This window comes from Amphimedon queenslandica, unplaced genomic scaffold (assembly GCF_000090795.2).
Source record: "Amphimedon queenslandica unplaced genomic scaffold, v1.1 AMPQUscaffold_13511, whole genome shotgun sequence".
Classification (NCBI taxonomy): Eukaryota; Metazoa; Porifera; class Demospongiae; order Haplosclerida; family Niphatidae; genus Amphimedon; species Amphimedon queenslandica.
In genome coordinates, this window is record NW_003546253.1 from 656,693 (window position 1) to 680,443 (window position 23,751).

The following is a 23,751-nucleotide window of genomic DNA, read 5'->3' on the forward strand; positions in this document are numbered from 1 at the left end:
ATAAAAATTTCCGGCAAATTTACCAGGAAAACAAAGTTTCCTGGCAAATTTACCGGGGAAAATAAAAATTCCCAGCAAATTTACCGGGGAAAAATAAAAATTTTCGGCAAATTTACCGGGGAAAATAAAAATTCCCAGCAAATTTACCGGGGAAAAATAAAAATTTCCGGCAAATATACGGGGAAAATAAAGTTTTCCGGCAAATATACGGGGAAAATAAAGTTTCCCGGCAAATATACGGGGAAAATAAAGTTTCCCGGCAAATATACGGGGAAAATTAAGTTTCCCGGCAGATTTACGGGGAAAATAAAGTTTCCCGGTAAATTTACCGAGGAAAATAAAGTTTCTCGGCAAATTTACGGGGAAAACAAAGTTTTCCGGCAAATTTACGGTGAAAATAAAGTTTCCCGGAAAATTTACGGTGAAAATCCCGGAAAATTTACCGGGAAAAATAAATTTTCCCGGGAAATTTACCGGGAAAATATAGTTTGCAGGCAAATTTCCCGGGGGAAAATAAAGTTTCCCGGCAAATTTATCAGGAAAATAAAGTTTCCTGGCAAATTTATCAGGAAAAATAAAGCTTATCTGCAAATTTCCAGGAAAAATAGTCTCTTGGCAAATTTCCCAGAAATCTAATTATCCCAGTCAATAACCCAGGAAAATTACCTGAGAAACTTAATTTTCCCAGTAAAATACATGGGAAAATCAATTTTCCCAGAAAATTTCCAGAGAAAGCTATTTTAAAATTAATTTTTTCAGAAAATAAGTCCTAAAAGTAAAATTTAAAACTCATCAGTTATTAATAAGGTGAGCAAATCTGCTGGATGTATCATAAAATAAAAACATTGGTAAAAAATCTGCCTATTGAAAATATAATTTTGTTTACATAAAATTTGCTAACTACTGACAGTTCACTACTTTTAGCTTGTTATTGTTTATCAAAAGAAATAGATGGAGAAGGTGAGAGAAAGCTAATGTGGCGAGTGTCTCGAGTTTTATGAAGAACCTCCTGCTCCCACCTAGTCTGCTCCTGCCTCTTAACATTAAGACTCTTCTTGTGCTCCTTCTCCCTAAAGTGGCGGAGTATCTTCTCTACTTTCTGCTCCAACTCATCAATCTTCTCTCCTGTAGTATCTTCTTCACCAATCAGGCAACGAGCTTCTTCTTGAGGAAAGAATGCAGTATCATTATTGCCAATCTGGTACATGATAAAAGAATAACTATCCATAGCTTTATTGTTATAGGTTTACCAGTTCATAGACATATTTCTGAATGGCATTGTGATCACCAGTATCAATGCTATCAAGATACAACGAGTAATAGACATACTTCCACATGTTATGATCGTGCTTTACATGATCAGAAAAACCCTAAAAGAGACAAAGAAGCAATAAAATGAAGGATATAAATGATCATTTTGAGCAAATGCACAATTAAAACTTTACTTTAGCTCTTCTCTCAAAATCATAGCTAGGAAGATCACATATAAAACACTTGCTCTTCTGCTCTGTCTCAATATTATTCTGTGTACAACAATGTCATCATAAAAATAAATGATAAAACGCTCTTTGAAAAAAACTCACTCTTTCTTCCCTTAGCTCAGAGAAAGTGTCGACAATTATACCAAAGACTATGTTGAGTCCAATGGTCGTTACAATGATAAAGAAAGAGAGATCAAAAATCAAGCGAGCTGTGAAAGTTCTTGTATCAAAATTCTCGGGAGCCTCTCCATCATTTTGAAATGGAATCAACTGAGAAAAGATAGAAAAATGATAATAGTCTAACTGAACCTACCAGTCCAAGATTATCAGTTAAGCCATATCTTAGAACAGAGTACATGCATTGACCAAGGTTGGCACAGTAGAGTGCAGCATCGTCCGTCCTAACGTAATTATTTTGAAGAAACGCGAAAGAAATGACAGCATATATGAACAGGACGATGACTCCAAGAACAGCAACCCAGATGAGTGACATACCTAATGGAAGAATACAGAGAAAATTATAATTTTAAAAGTAAAGAAAAAAGCAAAAAGTAACCTACCATTCTTTGTCACAGCTCGAAGGACCCTCTTCAATATATCATTATGAACAATAATGAAGAGGAGACAAAAGCAATAGAAATATCCTTTAAAGGCGAGAGAGAGAATAGAGCAAACGAGGAACAGCAACATGTACAGTGTCGATATGCTAAATATACCAACGTCAATGCAAGTCATACGTGGGACAGTATATGTATCTGCATCCTTACGAATAGCTTTACCAATCTTAGCCCTATAGAGAGTAATAGCAGCTTTTCAATTTATAATAAGGAAGAGAAATGAACCTTGCATTATAGGCAAATGTAGGGAGCTTAAAGTGAGGCCAATTAATGATGAAATACTCCACAACAATCCAAAGTGCTAGCAATAAATGCCCTGCCCCAAGGACGTAGAACACAATGGTGAACCACAGTGGGAAATCAGGCAAGAATGGCCTGTGAGAGAGAATAGATTGCAATAGTGTTTCAGGTATAAGGAATTACCTGTTATTCCCTTTAGCTCTATCAGGCACTGCATACAAAAAGAGTATAAAAAGGTTCAATATGATGGTCAGTAGTATCAGTAAACGAGTCCTGAGTGCACTATAGTGTGAAAGGCCTGTATATAGAGGACAGTGGATTGAGTCACTTACTGAAAAGCAAGGAAAGGCTTCATAATCTTTGTATCTTTTAATTTTGTCTAAAATAAATAAAAAAATAACAATAAATATCAAATTTCACAGCTATATCTGCAAATAGTTTTGCATGTCAGTATGCATATTCCCATTGCCCAATTAAATTTTTAATTTTGAGTCGGACTCTCTACATTTCATATGCTTTACATAGTACCAGTACATACAACATTCTTCTACATACTTGATGGAGTACATCTCTCTTCAGTGCTGGCATCAAATCAACTAAAGCTCTTTGCTTGTCCTCCATTGAGTCTCTGTTAATGTTCCAACGGACCAATTCGGTCACTTCATCTCTCAGTTCAGCTTTATACGGAAAGTGTATCCTAGCCAGTATTGGCTTAGCTCCCTCCTCTTCATAGTGGATTTCAATTGAATGAGAGGACTCTAGACAACTGTTAAAAGCATCCTTGCATTTCTTCTCTGCTTTCTCTTTTAGCTGCTCTAAAATTTCAAAAAGAAAAGTCTTCATTTTTATTTCTTTTATGTATCAAGTTTGAGCTGATTCTGACTAATTTAAAGAGTTGTTCGAAATTAGGCTAAAGATCATGTACTGTATAAAACTGATAGATAATGTACTATAGCACAGGGTACATTTAAAACTGATATATAACTCACTCTTGTTCTTTATATCAATGGCTTTATAGTCTATTAGAGTAACAAGGACTTGGTAGGTTTTATAGAGTCCTCTCTCGCAATCATCATCCATCTGCTCCCTCCTGACCAGCGGATGGGATTTCAACTGATAGAACATGTCCATAGTAGACAACAAGGATTCAATATCAAGTGATGATCCAATACCCTAATACATACACATACAGTACTTATTTATGAGCATGTACACTCTACTATACTACTGATAACTTCTATTGGATGAAGTTAAGATGTGCTTACCTTTGCAACACTAACAGTCTGTGGGCTGATTTCTTCCAGCATGACATCAAGCAACTCAACAGCACTCCCTTTAACTTGAACAAGATGCAATAGACGTTCACTCTATAGTGACAAGTGGAAAGACTATCAAAAACCCTATACACATAAAATACCTTTTCATCATCATTACTGACGTCATATCCCCTAAACTGAAGTTGGAGTATTCTGTTGAGAGGGTCCAGTACAAGCTTATCAAATGCAATCTGTTGGTTTTTGATATTACCGACACACATCTCAACCAATGACTGGAGTATAGCACCAATCTGCTCAAAATTATTGCGGGACATGTCAGCAGTAAATGTGTGAAGGAAAGCAACAACTTCAGCGACTACATTAGTAGTCTAAAAAATATAATAATTTTAATTTTTAATGATGTGCTCAAAATGTTCACCAACTTTGAAATTATCAGGCTGTTCTCTTAAGTAATCCTGTAGTGTCCTATTCTGTCCATCACACATGAGACCAATAACTTCTAGTACTAGATTAGTCCACAGTGCATCCCGTTTTATTATGTTGGATAACAAATTGAAACCAATCTCTTTTGCTGGTCCAATGCCGCATTCTGAGGAAGTAGAGATTGCTTTAGTCAACTAATAAAAATAAAAAATATATACACATGTATATAAAGGTAAAAAATTACTTCACTTACTTTTCTGCCTGGAGATTTGACTGTTATTAGAGGAGATTCATCTTCACTGGTTCCATCTATTGTATAAATTGATCATTCTATGTGTGATTGCACTGTTACAGAGCCTTTTCTCCCTCTCTCTCTCTCTTTATTCTAATGTATCATTCTACTCTTCAATACATACCTATTTCTTCCATTGGTATCATCACTTCTTTACCAACAGTAAATGTCACACTCTACCAAAAAATAATAATTATATCTTTAAAATAATTATTGTTGATGATAGCTTACAGTCTCAACTCCACCAAGTTTCTCAGCAGATTTAGTAGAGACAGGGCCAGGCTATAGTGGAAAAAGTTTATATTTTTGGTGTGAAAAACCTGTCATTACCATTGACTTCTTCTTAAATTGCTGTCTTCGTCTTAACTGAGCTTCCAAGTCCACACTTTAAATAAAAATGAATAAATAAATCATATAAGAACCACTCAGGAGTTTTCCTTACGTTTCTCTATAATTGAGGCTAGCAATTTCAAGTCTTTCCTTCAAATTAGAGAACAGTTTCTCTTCCCTTGAGTCTTTCATATCAGCAGCCAGTCCTTCCTGTACCTCTTCATTACCAGAGAACAGAAGAGCCTTCATCAGTGCCAGTGCTTCCCTAGATATGCTCTCATTAGGATGAGATAGTAAGGGAACCACCTGCAAGGAAATTTAAAAAATTAACTTTGTTTTCCACACAATAGATATTGCACTACAAAAGTGCATGTATACGTACACGACTTATGGCATTTTTGAATGATTGGATAAAGTTCTGAACTGGAACAACGTGCTGATCACATTTCCTAAAAGTGAAGAAGATACATGAAATAGATAAACTTTATTTAATTTCATCTATCACTGACTCTCTAAATTCACAAGGATCCCTGTCCTTTAACTCAGGATCAATAAACTTGATTCTGTTATGAATTAATGCTCTAAGTATCTAAAATATCAAATATATATGTAGCTGATATCTCATTGACTGATCCAAATCAGCGCTAACTTGTAGACAACGTAAATCCAAATTGTCCTGATCGATTTGCTCAGCTTCACCTAATTGATCAGTACGGCTAACTGAAATCCTAAAACAATGACATATTAAAACATGACATAAAATACATGTATAACAGTATAGCCTTGTATACAATAATAAATTACTCTAATTGTCTTAATAGTCTTTCGGCTGGATGCTGCTGCTTGTCTGAAGTTTGAGAAGGACTGTATAGTTATACAATAAAACTCAATCTATACAATTGCTAGCAACTAACTTGATTCGATAAAGCTTTACAAGTCTTTGAAAAGAAGGGCCAAGGGGCAGCTCCTCACCTTCATCACTATACTCTATAAATACAATAATAATAATAATAATATGCTGGTCTCTCCATTTCTATGCATTGTAGTATCTATAATTGTAAATTAGAATGCCATATTGCATTCTTAAACATGTGTGTATATACAGTACTTATATACCAATTTTTTGTATGGTTGATTCTATCTGATGAATAGCTGTGTTAGGTCCCATGTAGGAGCAATGGTAGTTTCGTGAATAACTGTTAAACAACTCATTAAGTTTCTCTTGCTCCATATATCCTTCCAAAACTTCCTCCTAAAAAAGTTTCTAAAATCAATAATTATAAAGCATTATGCTTACATCAGTCTGTGAGACAATCTTTCCAAGTCTTTTAAGACTGCTTGATTTGGTCTTTGGTGCTGCTCCTTCAATAGCTTCTCTTGTAGACTTTGTTTGTTCATCAGTGACATCAGCTCTCTCTCTTATCTCAATGTGACCCATCAATACAGTAATGGTTTCCTGATACATGTACAAGTTCTTGTTACTGCAGAAAACTTCTATCAGGTCTTTACTCAAATACTACAGGAATAATGTAATATGATAGCAAAATACTAATTTCTTACCATTAGACATTTTGCAATTTTTGCTGAAATGTTGTATTCGTTTTCTCTCTGCTCTTCTTTGGAAGTTGTTGAAGGATCAAAGAAATGAGAATAGAAAGTGTGCAGCAATGGGATAACACCATCAGCTAGATACTCCAGCAGACCAGGCACAAGATGACCTTGAGTATCTACAAGAAACAAAACAAAAAGTAAATAGTATTATGAGTTGAAATATTATAGCTCACAAGCCTGACAATAAACCATAATCGATCTACTTATTAATACTTTTTGACACAGAAATTTAGTACAAGCATTGGTTTCTTACCAGTGACATCAGGTACTCTAACAGAGCCTAGTTTTAATAACTGTATTCCTGATGGCGTGGAAGAGTAGGAAGACATTGAGTTCCTACGTCTTGCTGTCTGGAGCTCATGCTTTAAGCTTTCAATCTCACCAGATGAAGCAGCACTGAGGACTTTAGACACATTGTCAAGAAGGTCAGCAATATGCTCCAGATAAATCCACATTATCCTTTAAAAAAATAAAATAATTATTTATAATAATTGCGCATGGATAAAAATACACAATTATTTTACTATCATTATCATTTATTATTATAATTAATTGACTTACTCTCCATGACTCAACTCAAGTCCTTCTGAATTGACCTGATCTGATTCAGTGTTCATGTAAGCCCATATAAGGTAACGAAGAAAAGGCCTTTTACGAATGTGAGCAAGATGACTGCTAACAATCCTATAATAATAATAATAATTAATAATAATAAATTAATAATTATAAGTAGATAGAAGTACAATGTATGTACTATTAAAGTCCATGAAATCAGAAGAATTGCACTATTACTATTACATGACATTATTAAGCAATTTTGTAAAAAATCCAAATTTGGTCAGAATTAGCTGACTTTTAAAATGCTCATAACTCGAAAACTATTCGCCGGAAACAGCTCAAACTTTCAAAATAGCATAAGGACATCGATATGTATCAGAAAATGTAATAAAAATTTGGGGTAATTTCGGAGCCATTTTTTGGAAAAAACCATGGGCTATAGCCTTGGGTGTTTTTCAAAAAACGGCCCGTTTTTTTAAAATGACCATAACTCGAAAATTTTTTATTGGAATCGACTCAAACTTTCTACACAGCATAAGTACATCAATATGTATCAGAAAATGTAATAAAAATTTGGGGTGATTTCGGAGCCATTTTTTGGAAAAAACCATGGGCTATAGCCTTGGGTATTTTTCAAAAAACGGCCCGTTTCTTAAAATGACCATAACTCAAAAATTTCTTATCAAAATCGCCTCAAACTTTTTACACAGCATAAGGACATCAATATGTATCAGAAAATGTAATAAAAATTGGGGGTGATTTCGGAGCCATTTTTTGGAAAAAACCATGGGCTATAGCCTTTGCTTTTTTTCAAAAATTGGCTTGTTTTTAAAATGCTTATTACTTGAAAATTATTTGTTGGACACAGCTGAAACTCTCCACATAGTATAAGGGCATCAATATGCATTAAGGGGGTGTGATTTATAATAATATTCCAATATTCCTAAATACATGAACACACTTGACTAGCTCTTCAACTCTATAGATATTCTGACACACAGACTCAACAAAGAGGTTCTCTCCTTCAGCACAAGCTGCTAGCATGTCAGTCACATTGAGCAACAGCTGCAGTTTAGGATCTGGTGACTCTGCACTCTGAAAGAAACAGATAAATACAAATTTTCTAGAGAAAAAAGGCGGCCTTATTACTAACAGAATTCAATATTTCCATTCGAGACTGTTCCATGGATTTGCTGATTCCTAAAAGATCAGGACAAAACGTGTCGCGGAATCGACAAAAATTCTTAATGATGATTGCTTGGTTTCGCCCAACTGGTAAATCGACCTCTTCTATCTACAAAAGAATAATTAACATGAGAGAAATGCAAAGAGTGGATAGAAACTATAGTAATATAATCTAATCACAAAGTACAATGCCTACTTTAACTATAGCTTCTAGTGTAACCATGAACTGAGCCTGGGCAGTAGGTTCATCGCAAGTAATGATAATATCAAATATCCTATCAACATGATACTCAGTCACTTTCAGGATTAATTCTGGACCACCAGTAAAAACCTATACATGCAAATAAACCAGTGATATAATACACATTGAAAGTATTACATTCAATATAATAATAATCACAATAGCAGTACTACAAACACACACATACACACGCATGCATGTACTCCACATTAGTGTATAATGTATGCTGTATATTATTATTATCTCACCTCAGTGATTAGATCGGCCAAACTCGATAATGTTGTAACCGGTATTTTCATTTCAAGCAAGTCATCAAGTCTATTAAATATCCTCTTCTTTACCTATTATATTAATACATGAACATTATGAACCATCCTCTCATCTTTGAATAGTAATGTATATGCATTGTGATCTTCTTACACTCAAATTGTCAATACAGAGATGCTGCAAAAGAGTGAAACAACTATGAAATACTTCTTCACCAACTGAAATAAGAGTTCCTCCTAATAATGATAATAATAATGATATATCTGCATAATTCATGTTAACCTGGTGTGGCTGGTTCAATATCTTGATCTAATACTATAATACCACTGTCACCTTTCTCAAGGAGGAAACTCATAACATCAGATACAATACCTAGAGAGAAATAATGAAGAAGGCATGTTATATTACCATCTGTCTTAACTTACCAAAGTTATCTAACATGATCTGGTTCTGTTTGTTTGGCAGAACTGAATTTGGGAGGATACATAATGACTGTAACTGTCTGAGAAGTGACACGATCTTCTCTTGGTTTGATCTGTTAGTATCAACGCGTAGTAGCTGTCTCAGTTTAGGTAGTATGTCATCTTTAACTGTCAAAAAGTCCTTCAGTGATTCTGTTGATGTCAACAATTGGCTCTAATGATAAGAAATATTTCATATACACATAGATAACAAATGAAATTAAAAAAAACCTTTTTAAAATATAAAAAGTACTTGTACCATATAAGGTTATAATTGGATGAAGCAAGAATTTAAATTAGCAAAAATATTAAATACAATACAATGGATCATCAATGCAGATAATATAATTCACCTGCTGTGCTTTGCTAAATAGTTCCTCTTCAAAGAAATACATTTGAGTCAAAAGATCGAGCGATGAGGTTACAAGCTCATCGCAGTCATATCCTGATAGATCCAACAGTACCGTTTCTAATGAATCGTCATCACTACCACTGGAAGGAGGGGCAAATCCTCCTCCTTTAACATTACCATCACACAAAAACTTGATACGTTCTTGAACAACACTAGCAGGTAAAAATATATATAATATAATGGCCTTGTGAAAATTGAAATATAGTGTGCCTTTCTTCTTATTACTAAAATTAATATTTCAAATCCCTTACTTCATTATATCAGGCGAGTAGCACTTCTCATTAGGACCACTCTCCTCATCTGCTTCTATTTTCACTAGCTTTGCAAGAATGTCGCGTGGATCAGTACTGAGTACACCTCCTATCCTGGTCCTTTTTAAGGAGCTTTGTATCATCTTAAAATCATGCATGAATTTCTAAAAGATAATAGGGAGGAGTAGAGGGAAAGAGAAAAAGATAGTATGCCTTAGAGATAATAATTCAATGCTAACTTGAAGTTTAACATAAAACTTGAATCGATATAACAGCTCCATTACTTCCAATGCTCTAATGTGCAATATAATGCATTGTAATGCCAAAAAATCTAATTCCTTACTTGATTTTAACACTAAAGACATCTCTATTCTCAGGATTATCTTTCTTACGAGTTGATGACTTAAATTGTACTTCAGACACTGTACAGAAATATATTTAATATAATTGCTGACTTATTGATAATCTCTTACCTTTTCTAGCTGATGGTATATCTGTTCTTCCATCTAACATTTGAGTGAGTGGCCCCAAGAGTTGATCGACATCGTCAATATCATCATAGTAGCCATAACGAACCAAATGTCCCAATACATCTAGTACCAGTTCTAGCAGTGGATTCTCTGCAGACTCACAACGGAGTCTCTATAAAATAAGACGATGTGATATGAAATGCTTTTCTTTCAATATGTACGTGTGCATTAGCATACAGTGTTATCAGATATGGTGGTGAGTATCCAGTCCTTAATGTCAGGAAAGTGTTTGTTCTCTGCTCCAGTTAATGCTTTCACTTGACTATCACCAGACTCTGAATAAGGAACTGGGACAAGTTCCTCATATATCTATACAAAATAATAATTATTAGTGTAAGAATATCATCATTAGTTTTTTATTTTTCTTACAAATGAATAGCACAGGTTATCCAGGAATGATCTGTTCTCTCCAAAATCAACAAACATGACCAATATCAGTTCAATGTAATGAGATCTAATATCAGTGTCAATATCACAATCCTTAACGCAAGTGAGAGCTTCGTCAAAGCTAATATATCCGTTAGGATTCTCTTCAGTATAAACCAATGCATTTATAGCTTCTTTGTTGTTTCCCTATCACACACACAAATATTAATCATAACTATCATAAAAATATTAACATACTTGGCATAACCTTGTCAGAAGGTATAGTTGTGATTTAAGGAGATAGTAATGGTTCTATAAAAGTTTATCAAGTACATTTCACTACTGTACATGGTTACACATTACTTTAAAATCTTTCTGTACATAAATGCTGGCCCTGTTTCTTCTATTCTCATTAGTTCCAAGCTGTTTGAGCGAAGTAAGCTTCGTAGGTGCAGAAGGATGGTAAAAATAAATCTGCCCATTAGCCTTGTCTAGTTTAGTTCTTAGGAGCTTTTCCTAATTAATAATAAACTTATAATAATAATATTCTATACTATATGGTCATGGTATGTACTAACATTTCCATGCCTCTCTATCAGTTCATGTAACAAACGACCTAAAAATACAAAGCAATAAATGTACATGTACATGCATTATAAAACACTCTTCAATTACTCTGTGTTGATGGAATAGGTCTATCGCTACACACACAAAGTGAACCTAAGAAATCAAGAAACCTTGGATCCTACAAAAGATACCATAACAAGATTAAAGATAACAGATACATGTAGGTATGCTTAATCACATTAGATAAAAGAAGGAAATACATACTCATCTATACTATACATATACTCATACATGTACATGTAAGTCATGAGTTCATTAGATTATATGGGCCGTGTTATGCTATTACCTCTGTCTTTACAAACTGTTCAATCATGTGTCCTAACTGTGTGTCTGCCATCCTTGACACAATGGTACTGTAATACAGGAAAGATATTAGTATATGAACATGCATGTACATGTACTTACATATTGTCTTGAACAATCTCAACTAGTACTTCTTCTGCGTTGAGGCCTTTCCTTACCTAAAACAAGAACACTTGTCAACTGAGGGCATAATTATTATTAATGTCATACATGAGTCTGAAAGAATTCAATGAAATGTGCAAGATAGTTTTCATTCTTGCGGCTATCTCCTTCAAGAAATTTCCTTATGACATTGTAACACTCACGACAAATGTTAACATGATGACTGAGAGAGATGAGAAGAAAGAGAGAGAGAGAAAATTTGATAGATACACAATGCATGAGCATGTACTTTGATTCTTTATATTCTTCAGCCTCAGCAAAACTAAGAATCTCAGCAAGTTGCTCAATAACCTTTTAATAAAATTAACAATATTAAATAAGACCTCAAGTAGTAAAGTATTACATACTCACCCTCAAGTTTCTTAGCAGTTTTTGATTATTTTTGGTATTCCTCTCTTTATCAGCAACAAGCCATTTCTTTAAATCTCTAAGTGTATCTCTCACACGTACTGCCTGCTTTTGCTTGAGCTCTCCTTTATTATGAAGCTATAAATATAATAATCTATAGTAATGATAGTGCATTACTATATAAACCTGTTTAATGTATCCTGTAAGGACAGGAACTATACCAGCAACATAATTAAACCTGTCAACTAAATCTTCAGTGACCTACACAAGCCAATTAATAGTTAATAGTACCATAAGAGAATAACAAAGGTCAAAGGGGAACCACACTTGTAATACCATACCTCTTGTAATGTGAATGAGTCATAATCCCCCTTATCTTTACTAGTAGTGAGCTATGATGCACATAATAATGAATAAGAAGGCTATATGATGTTTCATTACCACAAATAGTTCAGCTGAGTCCCATTGTAGACCAGCTAGACCAACAGCAGTAGGATCAAACCCTGTTCTCTGATAATGGCCTAATAGGAGACTTAGGGTGATACAAGATAAAGTAAAAAAATACTTTTCTTTTCTAGGTGAAGCCACTGCCCACTGAGACGATGCTTAATGAGAGCATAGGACTCTAACAAGACTTCATCAACTTCCTACAAATTATTATACACAAGTACATCAACAGACTATAGCAGCTGTATTTGTAATAACAATGTGTCAGCTGTGATAACAATGAATCCAACCCACAATAGCCTCAGCTAAAATGTAAGCTATTTAAACAGAAATAATAATTGGAAGAGGTTACCAGTCAACTAGTGATAGATGAACATCCAAATCAAAATTTTTGAAGGGGTGTAATGCCCCCATCAATATGACTCCATTATTTTAAATAATAAATAAGTATCATAGTAGTATCTACCAATAGTTATACACACCTCTATAAGAGGAGAGAAACTAAAGATAGTATCCAAATCATCTTCACTGGTGCTGTCTTTGAGAGTTACCTAATTAAAGGTTACGGAGGTAGGGTAGTAAGCAGCATGGAGAGAGACTATGGGAGATTGTGAGAAATGTTTACCTTCCAGTGACTGTTAACCTTTATCACAGCCAAATAACATCTTGTGGGTAGATGCTTGAGTCTACATCTATCTCTCCAAGCAATGACATCACCTAAAGGAAATAACAATGAAGGAGACATGGAAGGAAAGAGGAATGAGAGAGGGAAGGAGAGAAAATAGGAGGAATAAGAGAGAGAGAGAGAGAGAGAGAGAGAGAGAGAGGGAGGAAAAAAGAATAGCAACAAGAGAGTGAGTGAGAGAATGATGTACACAGCAGCCATTAAAAAGATTTTCCACCTGTTTTTACTATACTCACCACTTCTAGGGTCTTCCTGTTTCTCAATCTGCCAGTAAGTGTTGGAAGATGTTGACGGTGCAGCATGTTTCCTTGAGTCAACTTTTCTCAATCGACAATGAACTAAACAAATGCAAATAATAATAATCCATGTACTGTATACACTATATTTTGTATTTTCTAGAATACATGCATCAAAAATTAAGCAAATTAACACAAAAGTTAGAAGTATATGATAATAACATGCACAAAAGTTGCTGTAAAGAGTGTTAATACTTGCAATTGAACTAATGATCTGCTAGCATACACATACATACCATCTTCAACTACAGCATTGTCTTTTCCAGCAAAAGATCCTTCAGCAACAATATAACACTCATCCTCTTTATGAAACAACCTCACACAAGTACCAGCCTACACAAATATACATCAAAAGCACATTAATAAAGTATAAAACAGTATTAGTTATTATGTAGATGTAATATTTCATTAGTAACATAAGAGGGTTCAATGAATACTTGTGGTTACTATAATTAAAAGCTAGTCTACACCAGCCCTTACTTACTCTTAATGCTTTATCAGGATGTTTATTAACAGAAGGACAGTAATGTGGTATCAGAGTCAATGCTGACTCTGTAGCTGATAGATTTAGCTCAAAACTAGACACAAAAATAGTAAAACACAATAACAGAATCTTAATAACAACTTAATTGAGCATACCAGTTTACTAGGACATTGAACTTGTCATCAGCACCAAGTGTGTGCCTTGGTCCACTACAATGGAGGAACTGTCCAAGATTCTTGACACTTTCAATCTTTAACTGATCATTGAATCTAACCTAATATAATAGGGTAAATAGGATATGATCTACATGGACTCTTAACAGTATATAGTGTGGACTCTTAATACTGACATCATGAAATGTGCATGATCTGTGTTATGGTTGTGTGCATTGGGTGCAACTTACCTCATCTCCTTCTGATCGAACTTTGTAGCGTGGGAGTATCTTAAAAATGCACTCCTCAAAGTTTTCAGCAGATAGACTGACCTACAAACAAACAGGCAAAATTGCATAGCTGAAATTTTTATGCCCTACTAGTAAATTGTTGCTTTCTGTCTTTGAAGCTTCTGAACAAACTCTGACAAACATCTTTGAAGCAACGTGCTGAAGCTAAAGTAAAAAATGAGAAGAAATAGAGCAAGAGGAAATTTAAGAGGATAACAAAAGAGACAAATTGTTAAAATGTATCCATGCAGTCCACTCACTTGAATCAAATCGCCATACACAACTTTGTTACCAAACCTTCTCTGTTGCTCTAGCCTATTCTCAGTCTCTTCTGTTTGAGCAGCACGCTAGAGAATAGATTAGAATATTAGTTGTTATTGTAGGTACACATATAGCCTGAGGGTAGGAATGACAGCCAGGGAAAGATTACCCACATCAATCAATTTACAAAAATAAGGAAATAGTCACACGGTCTGTTGGCAGATGGGATTAAAAAAAGCTCTTTTGAGGTTACTTTAGGCAAGCTAATACAAAACTGACAGCTGATAAAAGTGAAGTAAATGGATGGATACTCTTGATTGATTAAACTGCAGCTAGTACAATAAACTGCGTGTGAGAAAACACCTTCAGGGCAATAAGGGTATAGACTACACAGCATTTCATGCATATCTATATCTATAATAAACATTGTATAATGATTATGAGGTTAATATAATACAATTTTGCTAATGAAGATCTCTAACAAAGGAAAGGCTTCTATTTTGAGCCAATAACCACAGATTAAGATAAATCAGGGTTATCCCTAAGCCTGAAAAAGTTATACAAGGAGTATGTATTATGTATTACAAGTCACAATCAGTGTAGACACTTACAATTGCATTAAGTAGCTCATATTCTTCAATGTTAGTCATCCTAATAGCATTAAAACATTACATGTAAAATAGGAAATTTTGCATCACTCACTGTTGGACTTCTCTCAGGTATTGCTTTGCCTTGTACTTGTTTGGTGCCAATATCTTAAAGGCAGCAACTGTAGGTCAATACATAAAGAATTAACATGAGCATGACTACCAAACATAACATGCATATAGTACCACAAAACAAAATGTTACAGTTCTTTTAAATAATTTCTACTTACAAGCAACATTAGGAAAGGCAGGATCATTTTCAGGCTGATCCTCTAGATTGTAAACAGTTAGAAATTTGTAAGGAGTGCTATAAAAATAATAATAAAAAATGGTCACAATATAAAACAGTTCTGGTTACCTTGACAGTTCAGAGTACACATATCCAGAGTAGTCCTTAGTCTTTAGTAGGAACAGAACAGTGTCCCCAATGTGTAGGGAACCTTGGCCTGCCTCCAATGCAGTAGCACCAGCCATAGCAACTCCTCAACACAGAACAGGATATGCTAATGATGCTGTAGCTTTCTTATCTACCTACTCAATTAGCATCAGAAGTCACACCCTGCATGATATTGTTAATCCATTTCATTAGTTGAGTCCAGGGGTCAAGTTATCATCACTTCCTTGCTCTAATTCTAATTGATCAGGAAGTCCTTTTAAACCACTACAACACTGAAGACAGTGCATTCATAAGCTATTTACAAAATTACAAAGCAAATTGACTTTGAATAAAAAATTATGCTGTCACCAAAGGCTATAGCCTTGGGTCATGGGCCAAATTTTGTCAAAATTGGCTAGGAGAGAATTCTTGATTTTTATAATTTTTTCTGATAGATATACATGTTCTCATGTAATGAAATGATTTCAATCAAAATTGAATTTTTTTTATAAATTTTAAAAGTTATTCCAAATTTGGCTTTGCACCAAAGGCTACAGCCTTGGGGCATCGGCAAAATTTCATCAAAATTGACTAGGAGAGAACTCTTAAGTTGATTTTCATAGTTTTTTTCTGATAGATATATACATGCTCCCATGTGACTTATCAAGTTTGAAATGATTTCAATCAAAATTAGATTTTTAAATAAATTTTTATTGAAAAGCATTATTCATTAGCAAGAAGGCTCAGTGCGTGAATAAAATCAACACATTATAGCTACGTTAACAAAAAGGACTGCCCCCTGGGAATACCCCTAGATAACACATTTTTTTTCCTATAAAAAAGTACTGGAAGAAATAAAGTTATTAGAAGAAATAAAGCTACTAAAAGACTACAGAATGTCTCTATCATCTCTTATAATCCTGCTAGCATCATTCCACATTAGCGCATCTTGTGTCTCGACCTGCTCATTGAATGGATGGTGCTCACCTAGTACTGGATATGATGCCCACTCTCTTGGGATAGTGCAAGGAGATGGAGGGGTTTGCTTGCCTGGTGGATCAGTTCCAATAAAGTATGTACATATTATTTATCATATTCAATAAATGATACTTTCTAAAAGTGATTACAGGTGTTTCAAGCACAGGCGATGTTCAAATGCCTGCAAGCTCAAAGTTTGGAACAGCAACCCTTCACTGGTTACTGTCCATCAGAACAATAACAGAACTGCAGTCTATGTACAGTCTCCAAGATTCTCAAAGAAGAACTACAGAAACAGTGACATCTGTGTATACAATATAAGCCTTAATACTTGTACTACGAATGCTGCAAGAGTTCATTATGATAGCTTTGATATTGCAGAGTCTACAGAATCCTGCACTGACTACGTTCAGCTAGTCTACAATGGTAATGCTTCTATGAAGAAATGCAGTAGCGATATTGAGAGTACTAATGAACTTATTCCAGCAACAACCTTCCTAGTTGTCTTCTTTACTGACAGGGCTAATAATGATAAAGGATTTTCCATTAGAACTCAATGTGGCTGACATTATTATTAGCTGCAATGTACATGTAATGTTATAGCTATAAAACCTATGTCATTCTTTATCCTTTGTAAATTTTTTTAATTGATTATTATTATTATTATGATATTTTAAGTGTTAAAATCAACAAGAGCAATATCACAAAATATATTACGCCCACTTTAAGTCTTTAAAGGCACAACAATGAGAGTGTGCAAATCTACTCAAAAACCATGATGGATAATGTGCTCATGCCTTAATACATAAATGTAAGCACATAGATCTATTCCCATTACAATATTCATAATATTGATCTCAGCAAAATCATAATAAACAACATTTTTCATACCACAGCAGTTAAACACCTGTGCGCCTGAACGGTACTTATAACAAAACACCCCTCCACACACAAAAGACACAACGTGCAACACAAACTCAGCAAAGTTTTAGTAAACAAAGTACTGCTGCCAATGCACCCACTATAACCTCCAATGCACCCACTATAACCTTATAGCAATCACTAATTACAGTAATTACATTGTTGTGCCAATGTACATTGTGAAATCTGAACTTGTTTGATCCAACAATTATAAAGAATAATGGTTAAATTGAGAATAAACATCATGTACTTGTGAATGATTATGAACGTTTAAATGGTTCAGGCGATACTACCTTACCAGCAAGAAGACACTCCACAAGCCACTCCGGGCTAACAACAAGGAAGTCTTTGAGAGAGACTGGGATACTTGAACTCTCTGATACAATCGTAAATTGAGACTCTATAGAATATTATAAGGATGGTCAGGTGAGGTAAACCATTACAATATTTCATGACTAATGTCATTGTGTACATCATCAAAATATTCTTTTTAATAATAGCCTACCTTTACTTGATTTCCTTGGGAGCTTACTTATCACGTGGCCACCTCCACATGATATAACTTTCTGCCAAATTTCCTATATTAGCAAGATATAGAGTCAAACAGATAGCATATATATAACAAGCAAAGTACTCTTGTAATCACTAAAGTGAATTTTTATAGCAGCCATATATAATCCTATATGCTAATCTGCCAGATAAACAGTTTAGTTATTGACGTACAACTTCTTAAGCTTCAGTTGGCAGACAAAAGAAGTAAAGGAAAGCGATTACAAGCTATGCTAATACTAAGAATATTAAAAATGCAATGAACAAGAGATGTAGATATATGTACATTGTATTATAGTATGACTGTACACATGTACTTACTTTGAATGTCCTACTTCCAGATAGGAAGACATTAACTTTCAAGAAACCTGTTGCATGACTTTTCCTAATTTTAAATGATAAAGCCATGCAAAGCAGTACAGTCAAGTTTACCATTTAATCTGTTGTTTTGTTGAAGGAGAAACACCAGCTAATAGGCTGAAATCCTTTTCCCAACTGACAATTTTCCCCTATAGAAATATCACAATGATTATAATGCATCATATCATTATGAGTTTACCTGTTTAACACACTCCATTATCCAGTTGTATGAAACACAAGGTAAACTGACTGCTATGGCCGTCAGATATTTCAGAGTACGACAATAAGTGTTGGATAAACAGAATGTACGATTATCTATGACCTGCAGTAAAAGTATAGAGAGATTATAATGTTCATAATATATGCTGTACAACTAGACCAGGACCTCAGAATAGGGAACTTCATGCAACAATAACTACACATATCCTCCCTCTCCCTCTTACCAAGTTAGGTTTGTATTCGTCCATTATGTAACCACCTCTGTCTCTCAATATTTGTTCAATTTCTTCTCTTCCTAGTTAAATAATAATACAAAACTATTTTATGTATGCATCCAAGGATAGTACATACCGGTGGGCTGACTACTTCTTTGATCTGTCACTAAAAATATCATTCCACTAAACAAGACTGATTCTTTATGAGACAGGCTTTCTTCTACAAAAAATTAAGCTCGTCCAGGTACATTAAACACTAGCAATTTACTTTGTGGTCTTTTGCTCACAGATTTCTTCCTTTTCTTAACTAATAATAGAAGAAACAAATAATTGTATTGTAAAGGATACCAAACTGATGGAATGAAAGCAACAAGTATTCATTCACTCAAATGAATAAATAAATGGACATTCATGATTGTTATATTCATTGCAATATTACCCTGTTTTGATTGCGTGTTAAGTAGCTGCAGAGTCATTTCAGCTGTGTCAGCTGTCATCACTAAATCTTCCAAAGAGCACCTAAAAATAGATATAAAAAAATATAAACATCATCAATATGTACATGTAAAAGTGCTATTTACTTCATAATAGTATCGTTACTGAGTTTCATCCTGAAGGTTGAGTCAGGTATAGAGAAATCAAGCAACGAACCAGAAATATCAGTATCAGCACTTGATACTTTAACACCTTGTGGTATACAAGCCTATAAAATATCATAATCAATGCATATGCAATAGATGTACATGCATGATAAAATGTATGCTCACCAGTGGTAATATATGCTGTACAGAAACTGAGGAATAGTCTCCATCATAGAAGTGAAGGTATGCCTTGATAGGAGATACTTCTACTATAGTGGCAGCATACCACTTGCCATCCTTCCACCTAGCAATTACCTTCTGATTCTCAACTAGTTTAAAACCTAAAAGAAATATAAAGATATATACATGTATAAATAAACAACAAAAATAACCAACCAGATTGATGGCTCTTGTTTTTAACGACTGAAGAAGTAGTACATTGCAAAGTACTAGGAAGTGAATCCAGGTCTAGCGATTGAGAACGTAAAGGAGAATAAGCTCTACTTCGACCTGTAGGTGTTGTTGATTGACTTCTTGCTTCCGAACTGATGACACTGGTACTTGGAGTGAGGTGATTCTCTGTACAACTGGAATTAACGACTAACAAGGAGGAAGAATTGAATAGAGAGGAATTATCCAATTACATTATTACATCATGAAATATCTTACCATGACTAGAAGCAGTAGCACTGAGTGGAGATATGGAATGCCTTAATGGTTGATTATAAACTGAGCTATTCATGCTAGGCGGATTCATTGGATCATGACTAATGGAACTGGTTGATTGAATACTAGCTGGACAGGGTATCCCAGGGGTTGACACATATGATGATGATGATAACTGCTGAGCAGGAATGGGGTTCAGTACATGAGCTGAGGATAGAGGAGTAGCTTCAATAGATACCTTCCGTTCCTCACTTGGTCCTACTACATGATCCTATAAAGTATAAAACACAGATAAACATGGGATAAAATACAATTATTTTGTCCAAATTTCTTCAATGCATAACGCATGTACAAGCATTCCTGTTATTTACTTACAAGAGTTTGAATGACTTTCTCGGTGTTCCTGTCTATAATCTCATCACGAATAAATACGTGAGAGGTTATAACTGTGGTACTGTGTCTTAGGCGAATCAATGGAGAAAAAGGATTCGATGAAAAAATATCTTTAACACCTTGAGGCGTCAAACAGGTGATAGGCGATACAAAATGAAGACTTGACATAGCAGAAGAAGCAATGGTACTGACATTAGATGGAGTAGTAAGAGGCGTTGATGCATTAACTAGCTCCTGAGTCTGAGCTTGAGAAGTAGAGCCAGACACTACAATATTCTCTCTTCTAACAGGAGTGCTAGTAACTGTCGCTGCCTCCCCTTCCTTCTCTGATTCAGCAGTAGCCTCAGTGTCATCCTCTATAGTTGAGAGTGGTAGTGGATTTTCACTTTCCATTGCATTGTTTAATGAAGTCTGTGGCTCCTGTCTTCTACGAAGAGGCATAAACAGAGGTGTGTCAGTATTGCTGTCTTCTTCTTGGAACTCATACGGGTCAGTCCTGTAAAAAATCATTCCTATTAAACGATATGAATATCTAAATACATGTACCTTCTTGTGTCTTTTCTTCTAGTGTGTTGTAGGCCAGCAAACAATGATGAAGGAACTGCTAGTGGTAGAGAAGGCCCAGTATTAGTAGTAGCAGAGACACCATCAGTTTCTGTGAAATCAAATAAAAAGATTAATGTATATAGCAGCACATTCATGACTATAAATAAAATGCTAGGTTTTTTACAGTCTTTTTAAAGTTCACCCCTGGTAATAAAAGCAACTAACTTGTAAAAGAAATGTCAGAAGGAGAGACTTCTGATTCACTGTTCAAAGCAGTAATAGGAGGCAACTCGAAATGAGAGCTATCATCAAAAGTGTCACAATTGTCCCCTTCCTCTTCTGTCAGTCCTAATATAAACCCTGTGGCTGTGGTACGAAGTGATGCTGTAGGTCTTATAGTTGCTGAACTTTTAGATGCAAGTGTACTTCCAGTCCTATCTGATCTTCTTGTCTCTCCTTTACCACTGCCATCTATTTCCTTATTTCCTTGGCCATTCCTCACTCCATTAGTAGTAGAATCAATAGTTGTATCACTTTGTAAAGGATCGGTAGCTTTAGCAGTGGATTGATCTTGCTTCAGCTTCTTGGGAGTGTTTTCTCCAGAGCTCATGCTCCTTCTCCTACGTAATGAGAGGCACTTCCCCGGCGATCGACCTTTAGTTTCTGCCACTCCATTACTCCTGGTTTGTTCTTTGGTAGCTAAAAGTAACAGTAAATTGAAACAATACATAAACAATTTTTTAAAATTTATAAAAAATCTTATTTTGATAGGAATCAGTTCAGAAATTCTATACAACATAAGAACATGTATATGCATCAGAAAAAATTATAAAAATGACAAATTCTCTCCTAGTCATTTTTGGTGAAATTTGGCTGATGACACTGTACTATAGTACAGGGACTTTTGCCCAATTTTAGAGTAACTTTAAAAATTCATAAAAAATTTAAACTTGAGCGGAATTGGCTGAAATTTGAAACACAACATAAGAACATGTATATGCGTCAGAAAAAATTATAAAAATGACAAATTCTCTCCTAGTCATTTTTGGCAAAATTTGGCTGATGACACTGTACTATATAGTACAGGGACTTTGGCTCAATTTTGGAGCCACTTAAAAAAATCAAAATTTTGATTGCAATCAGTACTAACAGATATGGCGGCACTGGCCATATCTATACATAATGCATTATATTTACATTGGTCATTGTCACCAGTGTCAGTTTCCATATCTTCTACATGTGCTTCACTAGTACCATCAGTAGGTAACAGCATGTCACTGTCAGGAAGTCTAAAATCAAATGTTCCTACAAAAAATAACAAAGCAAACAAAATATGTTTAAATACAACTTAATACACTACCACACCTGATGAATTAGTCTGTGACACATCAGCTTGAGGAGTTATGATAACATTAGATATTGGACTAGTAGAGAGTATCATGGAGTTAGTAGAAGACACTTCGGTATTTGATAACTGGAGACTTTCATACACTGGTACTGGAGGAGTGGTACTAGGAATGGAATGACTTGGTACTGGGGGAGTAGTACTGGGAATGGAATCACTTGATAATTTCAATGGAGAGTGTGAGAGGACATCTCCTTTAGTAGACTCAGTACTGCTACCAATAACAAACACAGCAGTATCATCATCAGGCTCCATTGCACTCTGACTGGGAGAAACATGCAAACGAAACGAGTTCTGTGTACCAGCTGAAGTATCAGTACAGTTTCCCTCCAAAGTATGAGCACTATCAATCCTGCTATCATTAGCTAACAAAGCAGGAGAGAGGACTGAGCCTGTCTCTATAGAATGAGTCTTTTCCTCTCTCTCAGGAGAGAATGGGAGATTGGGACTATCAATAGTTAGTGATGGCTGAAGTGAGTCAATAAGTGATTCTTTTTGAATGACAATACACGAGTCATTTGTTAACGATTCGGTTAACTCGGACTCATCTTTATCATTATTAGTATCATCAATAGTAATTATAGAATTATCAGCTCGTCCCTTTAATAACTTCAACTGTTCATTAGTTGCATCATTAGCAGTAGTTGCTGTGTCCTCCATATTTGAAGAAGGCAGCTCCCTCAGTTCCTCCCCACTACTCCCCCGATCATCATTTCCTTGCAGTTCACTTTCTTCTACTATTTTAGTTTCCTGGTTCTCTCCATCAGTTTGATCACTAGTTTGCTCTTTATCTTGTCCAGACCTGTCACCTCTCTCATTGCTATCCCCTCCTCTTCTTCCTCCATTGTCATCTCTTTCTCCTTCTCTCTCTCCTCTTTTGTCTTTAGCTTTATCCTCCTTCCCACCAGAGCTGCTATTGCTAGAACTGCTATTTGTATTAGTTGTGGTGGTGGTAGTTGTTGTTGAAGTCTTTTTATCATTATTATTATTATTAGAATTACTTGAAGTGGCTGTTGTATCAAAGTCCAATAAACCTTTCGGCATGATTATAAAATTTAAATCAGTGATATCTCCTTCGCTATCAGTAACTGGCCCCACACAGGGTAAATCAACTGGAGGTGAGGATAATGATGGCGATGATTGAATGTCTGATGATGAAGTTAGAGATGATCCGCTTGGCATATAACCACTCGATACTGATTGTAATGTACTGGTGATTGATTGTGAATAAGATGAAGATAATTCAATAGAAGACGTAGGAGATTTGATTGATGTTGTAGTGACAGCTATTTTAACCC

General features: G+C 35.0%; 3 protein-coding genes across 4 annotated transcripts; 1 reads left to right on the forward strand and 2 right to left on the reverse strand.

Annotated features, from left to right (window-relative positions):
• Nucleotides 1-796: 796 nt before the first annotated feature.
• Nucleotides 797-15,738, reverse strand: LOC100634093 (uncharacterized). 2 transcript variants are annotated; one of them, XM_020005879.1, is made up of 69 exons: nucleotides 15,603-15,738; nucleotides 15,475-15,551; nucleotides 15,300-15,366; nucleotides 15,209-15,248; nucleotides 14,597-14,683; nucleotides 14,427-14,501; nucleotides 14,298-14,378; nucleotides 14,050-14,168; nucleotides 13,895-13,988; nucleotides 13,647-13,743; nucleotides 13,351-13,452; nucleotides 13,055-13,146; nucleotides 12,912-12,980; nucleotides 12,548-12,629; nucleotides 12,424-12,503; nucleotides 12,324-12,374; nucleotides 12,169-12,243; nucleotides 11,986-12,120; nucleotides 11,864-11,925; nucleotides 11,683-11,797; nucleotides 11,575-11,630; nucleotides 11,456-11,522; nucleotides 11,218-11,287; nucleotides 11,121-11,158; nucleotides 10,906-11,058; nucleotides 10,801-10,854; nucleotides 10,546-10,749; nucleotides 10,354-10,485; nucleotides 10,120-10,288; nucleotides 9,990-10,068; nucleotides 9,886-9,940; nucleotides 9,647-9,810; nucleotides 9,337-9,547; nucleotides 8,948-9,158; nucleotides 8,805-8,894; nucleotides 8,676-8,758; nucleotides 8,504-8,596; nucleotides 8,211-8,345; nucleotides 7,983-8,123; nucleotides 7,791-7,924; nucleotides 6,833-6,955; nucleotides 6,525-6,730; nucleotides 6,221-6,387; nucleotides 5,958-6,176; nucleotides 5,777-5,912; nucleotides 5,575-5,647; nucleotides 5,465-5,524; nucleotides 5,310-5,388; nucleotides 5,170-5,249; nucleotides 5,043-5,109; nucleotides 4,773-4,966; nucleotides 4,661-4,715; nucleotides 4,562-4,612; nucleotides 4,455-4,506; nucleotides 4,292-4,347; nucleotides 4,038-4,232; nucleotides 3,756-3,983; nucleotides 3,604-3,705; nucleotides 3,328-3,511; nucleotides 2,894-3,153; nucleotides 2,671-2,717; nucleotides 2,522-2,620; nucleotides 2,324-2,473; nucleotides 2,042-2,271; nucleotides 1,795-1,976; nucleotides 1,584-1,751; nucleotides 1,446-1,523; nucleotides 1,251-1,370; nucleotides 797-1,198 (listed from the first exon to the last, which is right to left on the reverse strand). In XM_020005879.1, the coding sequence occupies exons 1-69, from the start codon at nucleotides 15,716-15,718 to the stop codon at nucleotides 929-931; spliced, it is 7,986 nt and encodes a 2,661-aa protein (XP_019861438.1). In that variant the 5' UTR covers nucleotides 15,719-15,738; the 3' UTR covers nucleotides 797-928. The 2 variants fall into 2 exon arrangements, with proteins under 2 accessions (XP_019861438.1, XP_019861429.1); XM_020005870.1 differs by having other exon boundaries at nucleotides 4,292-4,350.
• Nucleotides 15,739-16,421: 683 nt separating this feature from the next.
• LOC109588726 (uncharacterized) lies at nucleotides 16,422-17,275 on the forward strand. The gene is made up of 2 exons (XM_020004846.1): nucleotides 16,422-16,692; nucleotides 16,741-17,275. Exons 1-2 carry the CDS (start codon nucleotides 16,517-16,519, stop codon nucleotides 17,162-17,164), a joined length of 600 nt encoding a protein of 199 aa, XP_019860405.1. The 5' UTR covers nucleotides 16,422-16,516; the 3' UTR covers nucleotides 17,165-17,275.
• A 417-nt stretch (nucleotides 17,276-17,692) lies between these two features.
• On the reverse strand, nucleotides 17,693-23,745 carry LOC109589898 (serine-rich adhesin for platelets-like). The gene is made up of 18 exons (XM_020005884.1): nucleotides 22,414-23,745; nucleotides 22,246-22,353; nucleotides 21,274-21,747; nucleotides 21,049-21,157; nucleotides 20,485-20,998; nucleotides 20,113-20,380; nucleotides 19,840-20,043; nucleotides 19,630-19,784; nucleotides 19,444-19,565; nucleotides 19,302-19,381; nucleotides 19,131-19,169; nucleotides 18,999-19,082; nucleotides 18,872-18,942; nucleotides 18,628-18,750; nucleotides 18,501-18,577; nucleotides 18,390-18,453; nucleotides 18,025-18,097; nucleotides 17,693-17,919 (listed from the first exon to the last, which is right to left on the reverse strand). The coding sequence occupies exons 1-18, from the start codon at nucleotides 23,633-23,635 to the stop codon at nucleotides 17,780-17,782; spliced, it is 3,927 nt and encodes a 1,308-aa protein (XP_019861443.1). The 5' UTR covers nucleotides 23,636-23,745; the 3' UTR covers nucleotides 17,693-17,779.
• Nucleotides 23,746-23,751: the final 6 nt, after the last annotated feature.